We start from the raw sequence: 11293 nt of genomic DNA, 5'->3' as shown, positions 1-11293 counted from the left end.
TATATATTTCCCGAAATTTTCGGTTGTAAATTTACACCTTTGATCGCTTAAAACACTTTTAAGTTTTGAAAACGTGCGTTCCACATCACAAGAAGTGATGGGTGCAAAATTAAATATTGAACAATCTACGTTTTCATTTATGTATGTATTGTTGGTAGCATTTCCATTACCGCAAATTACGTTATTTACTGAACATATAAAATCGTATCCTGTATCCTTTTTTAATAGAGAACATAATTTTTGGAACGCCATTTCCCCCAACCTTTCCTGGTGTGTTTTTTAAAGATGCATACACTTTTTCCACAATTTCCATACTTTGGTTTAATTTTAAACCTATAATTTCTAATCATCAGCAATAATTTTAAGGTGAGTTTTAATGTACAAGAGTTCATTTTTAACGTTTGCTTTATTCAGGAATTCTTGACCTTTTTTAATGCTTTGTGCATCTGTGGCTTCAAATGACATTACAACGTAAAAATATTCAATATAAGAATGATGGTAAAAAACCATTATATATTTACTGACTTGTTTTAAAACATCAAAGTGTTCTGCATAAAACAATGCTGCTTGAATCCAAGTGCCCCACCTGGTTAATACAGGTTCAGGTGGGAGAGGTGTATTTGGTAAACTGTTTTTATAAAACTCTACTCTTATTGGTGCTTTTAAAAAGATTTTCTTAACATTGCTAATTATCCCATTGACATCTGGATAATTCAGTCTAATTGTTTCAGACACTAAATGTAACCCATGTGCCATACATGTTAAGTGTGTTATATTTTCATAAAACACCTTCAAATTAGTACCAGTTTTGATCATGTATGAAGCACCATCTGATACAAACCATTTAACTTATTGTATTCAGTTCCTTTTGGCCACAATAAAGCTGCAAATTAACAATTAAATAAATTACTCGTATAATAATTTCAATGCTTAAAATTATCAATACCACTCCCAGTGATTCGTTTATAAATCTCGAGATTGTGTTGCTATTAGGTTTATCAAGCTGCTTCAAAGCTAGTAGAAATGGACGGCCAGCTTCTTCAGAAGATAACTTTCCAATTACTAAATGGGCTATGTATTTTCCTAATCTGTCCGTCGTCTCATCGACGCTAATCCATATATTATTATTGCCAATAGAATTTCTAATTTGTTTAATTACCTGTAAATTATAAAATTTATGTTAAAAAGTTTTTAAATAAAAATTCTGGTGCTCACCAAAGCGTAATCTTTTGGTAAATGATTTTTTCTCAGAGTGGTTTCTGAGGGTAAATGCCTTCCTGTATATTTATGCATAAAATTTTTAAACTCAGGAGAACTAACTTTATTCCATGGAATATTTGCTGCGGTAAACGCCCTACATAAATCGGTGCAAAATTGCCTAAAATCAATGTCGGAACTAATGATTAATAAAGTCTATTTACTGGATTTATTCTCGTTATTTTTATGTGCATCACCACTGCAGTGTTGTTCAAAGTGTGATTTTTTTTCGCACTTAAACTAGGAAACAAAAATCTGGACATAATTCAAGCTTCAGTATTTTAAATGTTTACTTACAACTTTTCCACACACTTTGCAGAATAACTCATTGTCTTTGGATGAAGAAGGAAATTGAAAATTTTAGGTAGTAATAAATGGGCGTTAAATAAACAGAATTTTTTAAATTCGGTTAAATATATAAATTTCGCTGCGATGCCTGAAGTAAATATAAAAAGGAGAAAAGCCTATATTATATGTTTTAATTTCCTTAATAAGGTTTTTAATAGCTCCTTCTTCATAAATACCCCTTACGTTACATGTTTCATGAGTATAAGATTTTGTTTTTGTTTCCTTCTCCTATTCTTTATTTCTTCTCTTTTCTTTGTTTGTTTGTTACCAGAGTCATTGCCGTATTTATTGTCTGGTCCATTTCCTTTGTTGCTGACTTGAGTGTTTTCATTGTTTAGTTTTTTTAAATATTAAGCTGCTTCGTTTTTATCATAGACGCCAAGACACCAAAAAACGAAACAATAAAAGATAATAAAAATACATTTATAGACACACTGTATATTTCAGTATCATACTTACTTATGATTTTACACAAAATAACGACGATAGGAGAATTCTAGACCTAAAAAATACACTCTAGTCATAAATAACCATCAAACATCTATATAGTAAACCCATTTTCTCCTAATCGTAGATTACGAACAAACCGTATTTAACATACCCTTATTTTAAACAATTTTTATTAATGCTCGCTTCAGTCTTAAACCCCCAGATGTATCATATCCTCTCCTCTCCACTCCCACTTAAACTACCACCCAAACCCCCATAAAAATCAAACCTCGCCACAGTCGTCTCACCAAACCTCAGCCACACTGACGCCTCCTCTCCTTTAATTAATTATTATTATGGAAAACCCGTCACGGGGTCATTTTATTTAACCTCAAAGATAACCCCCAAGTATTTATTAATAGATGCAAATTTTCAGGATTGGTACAATAAATTAACTATGTAAACATCGAACCATTCATTAATTAAAATGGCAGCTGGAGCACTCGTCTTCCTTTCACTCCTACCCTGCGTGTTTATGGACACGAAATTCACCAGTGGCAACTGCAGTAAGTTCGACCATTAATCTTTCCATTAGTGGCAGTCGTCGCAATTCCAGGTTATCACTGGACTTTGTACAACGGAACGATCCCTGAAGATGCAATCCCCGGCGGCCGAGACGTCTCCGGCGAAATTTTTTACGTGGGGTTGGTGCAACTGAAGCTAATCAACGAGGTTTTTGCCGGGATGATTTTGCCGAGTAGTGGGACGGCGAGGATTACGTCACTGGGGATCACGCGGGAAGTCAAGAATGATCCATTCACTATAATCAACGTGAGTTTATGAAAATTTGTATTTTTTGGTAATTTTTGATTTTTTTGTTTTTAGATTTTGTGTAGTTCTGATAAAGAGGCGTTCGAATGGGTTAGCACGAAAAGCGAAGATTTGCACTTGTTGACTGACCATAATTTGGTGGGGGGTGGGAAAGTTTTGGGCCAGGATTTATACATTGGAAGAGTTCGCAGCGACGGGGGGATCGTTCTGGGGAAAGTTTTTCCGCACAGGTTTATCTATCAAGGGCTTTATGTACCTTCGAAAGGGGTTTTTGCTCAGTTTATGTCTTATCAAGTTTTGGCTTTTAATTGCAAGGATAAGAAACGCGACAAAGAGGAGGATTTTGATTTTGGTGGTAGAAACGGCGAAAATGGCACTTTGGAATTTTGAATTTTGAACTGAATTGGAAAGTATTATGTAAAATTATTTAGCAGTAATCATCAGTATTATAAAACGAATTATTAGACAATAACATATCTATTTTAAGTAAAGCATAAGTCTTAAAAATTTATAGTTGTAAAATTTATTAAATAGGTGTGTCAGTCGATTGTGAAAGACCAGAAATGCTGCACAGGGTGTTACAAAAATGACCAAAATTTACAAATAATTTTATCATATTAAAAGTATTGTAATTTTGACAATACTAAGTAATCTCCTACTTTATCCTGCATGTTAATATAGTTAGGTTTTAGTGCTGTTTAGCATTTATTATCTACTCTGAAAAGATCTAAAATACAATCAAACGTTAAGTCAATAATTCTGCCGCATTAATTAACGACTTGTCATACAAAAAGCTCTTCTCTGCATACCAGTTTTTTCGTTAATCATTAATATATATATTGTGTAAGAAATACAGGGTGGAGTGATAAATTCTACATTTTGAAAAATCGGAATTCATCTTTGCTGACAGCCTTCCATTCTTCCTCACCGATTGTGTGGAATTTTTATTTTGTTATTTTGGACACGCCGTCAAATTTAAACTATTGAAACGACTTTTTTAGCACAATTGAACCACTCATTTTGACCAATCGTTTTTATTTGATATCTGATTACGTCGATGGCATTGGCACTAAATTTTTGACTGTTAAATTCTTTGGTGTGTTTATTTAATTTTACTACCGGTGACTGATCACAGCGAAATGTTCCTATCAACTGAAAGCTACCGAGGTAGTAACGGTTCTTTTATTTGCAAATTCAGGGTGATTAGTAAGGGTTATTTGAATGATTTTCAGAACAACATACACAGTTAAATTCTTAAATAAACGTTTATCAATAAGTACTTGATCTTTCTAACGAAATATACAGGGTGAGTATTATAATAACGGGACCTTGACCAATTTTCAATGCAACACAACAGATATCTAAATCTTCACAATTACGAATAAAACTTTGGTAAACTTGTTCTTTTACAACCCGCCAGAGGAAGAAATCTAAAGGTGTTAAGTCGGGACTACGAGGGGGGCATGCATTCACACTGCCTCTGCCAATCCACTTATTTGCAAACGTCTCACACACATTTATGGAATAAACATTTTGAAAATGAGCTGTTCTGATCCAGTGGGGGTTATTTTGGGAGTAATAGTGACAGTTGTGTCGATTAACAACCCCGTTATTGCCAAATCTTGCTTCATCGCTGAACAAAACTTCGAATAAAAAATTGTTGTCCAACTAGTTGATGTTGTATAAAATTGCAAAATTGTATTTTTCTGGGAAATTCTTTTTCTTTTACATCTTGTACTAATGTCACTCGATAAGGGTGGAGCTTATTCGCTCCCAAAATTTTTTAAACTGAAGATTGAGATATTAAAATAAAAAAACTTTGCACAGTTCCGCACGAGTTTAGCCTAAGTAACGGTGGAAATAAACTTAGGAATTTTTCCATTGGTTTTATCAGTTTTATCAGCTGTTTTTAAAGCAAAAGAATTTTAATGCAAATGCAAATAGATTTTTTGTTAAGGAATAAATAACTCAACTCCAGTATTTGCCAACAAAATCACCGACGTCCTTCTGAAAGCATGTCCTATGTAAGATTTTACATCTTGGAGTTTTTATCTTCGGAAACTTTTTGACGTATTTGTCCCATAGTACTTATTAGAGGGCGGATTTATAAGCACAAAAAAATTAAGAATAAGCGCTTAAATAAGCACAACATTTTCAATAAAAAAGTTTTATTTTAAGCAAAAAAGCATTAATTAAGCATAACACTTTCATTAAAAAAGTTTTATTTCAAGCAAAAAAGCGTTAAAAACATAATCATATTACAAATCAAAGAACACTTCTTAGAACTTTGGATAAAATATTATTACAATAATCCTAGACTTTATATTTTACACACGTATTTCAGTTTTCTTTAAAACAATTTATGATTGTAATATGTTCCAAGTTGTCCACTGTAAAATTTTTTCGCCGATCATTTAAAATGTGTTTAAAATTGGAGAATGTGCGTTCAACATCCACACTCGTTGTTGGCGCAAATTTGAATTTTGCAACTAATGTTGAATCTAACTCCAAATTTTCCACCTTCTGGCCTTGTAAAACACGAGCAACGTCGGAAAGAACACCGAAACCTTCATTTTTATTTAACACTTCGTCAAGTTTTTGACATACTTTAGTACCAATATCACCCCTTACTGCGTTTGCTTGTTGTTTAAATTCTTTCACTAAGTTTATGGCATCTACCAACAACATGTTGGGTTTTTCTAACTCTTTTATTACCTCACATACGAATTGATAATTGCTTCTTAGAAAAGCTAGATCTTGTCGCAAATCTTTGTTTTCCAAAATATTTATGCAATCTTTAATCGATTGAGAAGAATCTTCGCTAAACTCCGTAACTACTTCCTCAAATTCCTTGATATATTTGTCATAATAAAATGTGGCCTGTAACCTGTAACCATGTTCCCCACCTCGTTATAATCGGCTCTGGGGGCAATGGTATGTTTGGAAATTTTTCCTTCAAATGTTGCACTCTTAGTGGGGCTTTAACAAAAATCTTTTTACCATTTGCCACTAATTTATTAACAGTAGGAAACTGCAAACGTATTCCTTCAGCCACTCTGTTTAAACCGTGGGCAATGCAAGTAGAGTGAATTAAATTGGGGTACAATATTTTTAGATTATTCCCTGCTTTCAACGTATAACGAGCTGCATCCGAGATCATCAATAAAATTGTATTCGCCGGTACGGCATTTGGCAAAAATAGTGACGTAAGACTGTCATTTACAAATCTGGTAATCGTATTGCCATTTGTTTTATCTAACATTTTCAAACTTACTACATACCCTCGACTAGGGAAATTTTCATTTAAGATTCCAACACTTAAACTTGCCACGTATCTTCCACAACTATCGGTTGTTTCATCGACAGCGAACCATAAATAATTATCTCCAACGTGATGTTTAATTTCGTTGTAAACTTGCTGGAACACTGGGCCTACATAATTTTTTCGGAGAGTACTTTCAACCGGAATATGTCGATTGCAGTGTTTTTCAAGGAATTCTTGAAGAGGGCCTTTCTCCAATTTTTTAAAGGTATATTGGACTGGATCATTATTTTACATAAATCGAAATTAAACTGAAACTGCTCATCTTTTGTGGAAGTAGATGCAACAGATTCATGTATGGTCTGCTGTTTGATTTTAGAAACATTTTCTTCCTTTCTACATGAAGAGTCGTTCTGACATGTTGCGTCACGTTATATTTTTTATCACTTTGAATCTAAAACAACGTACATATACAGAATTAACACAGGAAAATGGATAAAAAAAAATTAATGGGCTTACGGTTTTCACACAAGCTCTCCAGAATATTTTGTTGTTTTCTAATTTTAATTCTGGAAAATCCCTTATCCACTCATCCGGCGTCGATTTTACTTTCGGCATTCTTTTAAAATATTAGTAATATTACCAAAAAGAACTCAACATGTAACAAGGGAGAACCACGTATAACACTGTACTACGACAGATGCGATAGACTGCTGGTTGTGAAATAAACGGTTCATTTACTTAAAAGTTTCCATTAGAAAAATTTTAAGGTAGGTAGTTGGGTACAATAATCCTTTTTCCTAGAAAATCTTCAACGGTCTTGACGCAAAATGCCGAAAAAGAACATCTGGTTAAAAGCTTTAATTAATTATCAACGGAAGTAAGGATTTAAAGTCATAAAATCTATGGAGTATTTTTCCAATCCTATAATAAAATTTTATTTCCCAAACGACCGGAACCTATTCACAGAAAGGGTCTTGAGTAAGTGTACTTCAATGGTCAAGTCCAGGTAAAATGCATACGATACGATACGGCTAACTAACAAGTGTTTGTCATCCCGACAAGGCCCGCATTTGAACAAAATATGCATTAAAACTCATATTCGTCGAAAAAAGCATTAAATAAGCATATAAGTTTTAATATGCATAAAATTGAAAAAAAAGCAAATAAGCATAAAAAAAAATGTGTCAAATGACTCCAAATTGTATGATGGTTACAGATATAAAAAAGTTTTGAAGTGCTTACATTTTTCACAAAAAGCATTAAACCTAGAAATCCGCTCTCTATTGGTCAGGGTCCCGTTATTATAATACTCACCCTGTATAAATACGGTTCTGGAAACCAACCCCGAAAAAGCAGGTTACTCGGGTACATTTATGGAGATTAAGTTCAATTGCAGGCAGTTGGAGGTTGACCAGGGATTAATTAATGACACTCATAAAGTGATTACCTCTGTTTCCAAATATCTTTAGAAAAACTTTACTTCTGAATAATATACCAAAAGTAACCGTTCTCAGGTAAAATTAAAGACTAATCCAATTGTGTATATATTTTTTCCTAATTAAAATATGGTATGCTTTATCCAAAAATTTGTGAAGTACGTATGTATTGAGATCCAGAACTATGCGATAATAAATTTAAAATGATACAACATAAAATAAAATGGTCATTTAAAGAATTTCTGAAAAAAAAAAAATGTCTGGCAAGTTTCATCATAAAATAAATTTCGTCAGGAGCTTCCAGATTAAATTTAGAATACCTTAGAGGCTGCACACTCTCATACAATTTTATTGTCGGATTATGAGAGGTTTAAAAGGACGGACTCTATCGGTTACCTGTTATAGATTTGAATGGACCAGAAAAATGGCTAAAGTTTGTTTGACCACACATTTTAAGTATTCTGCCCCTGTTTACTCAATTATTTCTTAAGATATTTTATTTCTGTAAAGCGCGATGGATTTTTTAATACAATTTCTAGTAATGTATCTATTTGAAAATGTAAAATTGATCCATAAATAGCGAAAACCAGATAATCTCAGTCATCACAATTTTAACGCATTGTAGTTTTTTTGACAACATAATTTAAAAAACGGAAAAGCAGTCTGGGTAGGGGTTTTTACGATCATTTCAACGGTGTGAAGTTTATTACAATCGGACGTATACTTTTGGCAAAAACTTGAGCAGAAGTTTATATGTATTTCCCTATGTTGGAATATGCTTTAGCTCACCCTTAAAATGATGAAGAGCTTATGATTATGGTTACCTAGTTTCTTAACAAATTCTACCCTAAACTCGTTTCAGATGTTAACTCTCCACTGGGTTAATCTTCTCTTTGTGGGGACGAACCAGGTATAAACAAAACAATACTTTTGAGTCTTGGGTTCTTGTCAAAACTATCAAATTGATTTGCCTACCAAAAATCTCGAAAATTGAAACATCGCAACTGCGTCTCGATTTTGTTATAATACACTCAAATTTCAAAAAAATGTTCTAAATAAGCATTAACCGAGGTATGTCTGAAGTAGAGAGCACTCTTTACAAATTCTTCGTGTCTGCTTGCCCATGGAAGAATGCTGTAAAAATTCGATCCACATAGCATGATTATAGTACGAGACGTAAATATTTAATCCAATCTGCCTTCACTCGTCTTTCTGGATCGTGCTTCGCATACATTATAACAGCATTCAGCTGTAATAGATTTATAGTGTTTGATCACGAACAAGCTGTTGAGGATTTTGACACATTTTCGTGTCTAACGAAATATTAGATACGTATTTCCAAATTGTGTCTTTCAAATGTTCAAGTTTGTTAAATTTAAACGTGCAAGTAGTGCTGAGTACAATTTTCTAAAGACGATGACATTTGACAATAATGATTAGATATTAGAAATATCAGCGTCAATATTTTAAGTTGTTTCCCACACTTATTTTGGTTAAGAGGTGATATAGACAAAAACAAAAATATTTCACGCAAAAACTCAAAAATTCTGAACTATTATCATTTCTAACTTTGAAAACATTAATTTTAGAATTTTTAATAAACTGGAATTTAATACAATGTCCTTTCCATGAACTTACGCTGCACAGTTTCTAGTAAATTAAATTCCTATTTGAAGACACCAAGACAATATTTTAACTTAGAATATGGGCTGATATGCATAAAAATTAGTAAATACTTAATACTGAAAATTTTAAGTATGTACTAGTGTTTATATGCATAAAAATTAGTTTAAACTAAAAAGTATATACTACATGCTAGCTAGGTTAAAATTTTTCCAGCATTTACTAAATTTTCCAGTAAATACTCAGATCAATATGCATAATAAATAGTATCTACTTGATTTCACAAGTTAAAACTTAATTTTTTTCAAGCTGCTATATGAGATGCTTGAAAACAATTTTGGGTGACTTTGGTGTTCTATTTTTGGAAAATTCTGACCTGACCTGTTTTTGAGTAAATTTTGGAAGCCTGTTTTTTCTTTCAAAAATTTAAAACAATCTTGAAGTTCTAGGTATTCCTGTTTAGAAAGAATTTGAAAATGCTTTGGAGCCCCTAGTGTCTTTTCTTATAATAATTTAATTAAATATCTTAGAGAATACGTCATTTGTGAAAAGCAATCTTATCTTAACAGGTACTAGCCCCACCTACTCGGCCTCTCTTTTCTTAGAAGGTATCTCATTTGGTAAAGTCAATTTTATTTTAGCAGGTATTTGTACCGCCCACCCTGTCTCTCTTTTCTTAGAGGGTATCACATTTGCCAAAATCACTCTTATCTTAGCAGGTACCAGCCCCGCCATGTGCCAAAATCGATCTTATTTTAACAGTTACTGTTTTATTTGTTCTAAGAGAAATTAAATCAAATTATCATGAGTCGTGAATTGATTGACGTGAATAAAGTTCAAAATGGCTCAATTCATGCTGCCCATTCGGCGACGAAAAATTTATAAGGCTAGAAGGCAAGCTGGTGCTTCTACTTATAAAGCTATGTACCGATTTGAAGAAGACAACGTAGAGTACCTAGCCGACGTGTTTTTGGGCGAAAACAATGAACGAATGGGAGGTGCTTTGACACCAAAACAAAAAATACAAATATTTTTAAGGTATGTCGGTGATCCTGGTTTTCAAGTTGGTGTTGGTGAGGACAGTGGTACCCATCAAAGTTCAGTCTCCAGAAACGTAAAATTTGTTAGTGAAAAAATCTACGAAAAGGTAAATCAGTGGATTCAATTTCCGGCAGAACAGGCTGAAATCGACGCAGCTAGACACCAATGGCAAGAAGCATTTAATTTTCCTTTTGTTATTGGCGCTCTAGATTGCACTCAGATTAAAATTAAAAAACCTTTAGAACATGGAGATGAATACATATGCAGGAAGCAGTTTGCTTCAATAAACGTACAAGCTACATGTAATAGCAGAGAATGGTTTACAAGTGTTGATGCCACGTGGCCAGGTTCTGTGCATGATAGTAGAATTTGGAGAAATTCTTCAGTATTACCCATTATTTCGAGATATCAAGGACAAGCCATCCTCTTAGGTGACTCGGGTTATGCCGTTGCTCCTTGGTTGATAACTCCCTACAGAAACCCAAGAAACCAGGTTGAAATACACTTTAATAACATGCACAAAAGAAACAGAGTGATTATCGAAAGATGTTTCGGTCAAGTGAAAAAACGATTTCCAATTTTGATGAATGATATTAGGGTTCGTTTGTCTAGAATACCAAAATTGATAGTTTCTTGTTTTGTTCTGCATAACGTTTCTAAATTTGTAAATGATGTAAACGACTTTCCTGATATTCTTCTTGAAGAAGATGATGAAATTGTAGAACACGAAAACCACAATCCAATTCAAGGAATTCAACGCAGAAATGAATTGGCTCAAATTTTGTATGCCCAAAGATAAAGAACATTTTTTTTACTAACATATTTATTTTAATAAAACAGAAACAACAGAAAAAACTCTTCTAACGACGTACAAAATTATTCCCTTTCTCTTTTATTTTCAATTTCTTTTTGTTGCATTTTTATTAATTTTAACTGTTCCAATAACACTAGCCTTTGCAACTCGCTAAGCGATAGAACTCTAGTTTCATCCGTTTCTGCTGCTAGTTCTGTAGATGTACACTTTCTTTTGGGTGGCAATGGCAAAGTAGTTATATGGGCGGAA

General features: G+C 33.2%; 2 protein-coding genes and 1 long non-coding RNA gene across 3 annotated transcripts; 2 read left to right on the top strand and 1 right to left on the bottom strand.

The window, feature by feature from the left end:
- Window positions 1-1453: 1453 nt before the first annotated feature.
- Window positions 1454-2346, bottom strand: LOC135142647 (uncharacterized). The gene is made up of 3 exons (XR_010282575.1): window positions 2065-2346; window positions 1551-1960; window positions 1454-1497 (listed from the first exon to the last, which is right to left on the bottom strand). It is a non-coding gene; the product is annotated as an uncharacterized LOC135142647 (long non-coding RNA).
- A 139-nt stretch (window positions 2347-2485) lies between these two features.
- LOC135142631 (uncharacterized) lies at window positions 2486-3622 on the top strand. The gene is made up of 3 exons (XM_064074375.1): window positions 2486-2600; window positions 2651-2865; window positions 2920-3622. The coding sequence occupies exons 1-3, from the start codon at window positions 2522-2524 to the stop codon at window positions 3253-3255; spliced, it is 630 nt and encodes a 209-aa protein (XP_063930445.1). The 5' UTR covers window positions 2486-2521; the 3' UTR covers window positions 3256-3622.
- A 6408-nt stretch (window positions 3623-10030) lies between these two features.
- Window positions 10031-11029, top strand: LOC135142540 (putative nuclease HARBI1). The gene has a single exon (XM_064074256.1). It carries the CDS (start codon window positions 10031-10033, stop codon window positions 11027-11029), a length of 999 nt encoding a protein of 332 aa, XP_063930326.1.
- Window positions 11030-11293: the final 264 nt, after the last annotated feature.

Source organism: Zophobas morio, unplaced genomic scaffold (genome assembly GCF_036711695.1).
Source record: "Zophobas morio isolate AGI-343-1 ecotype UQ-CSIRO unplaced genomic scaffold, CSIRO_AGI_Zmor_V1 ptg000049l, whole genome shotgun sequence".
Taxonomy (NCBI): domain Eukaryota; kingdom Metazoa; phylum Arthropoda; class Insecta; order Coleoptera; family Tenebrionidae; genus Zophobas; species Zophobas morio.
This window is presented reverse-complemented; position numbering and strand designations above follow the sequence as displayed.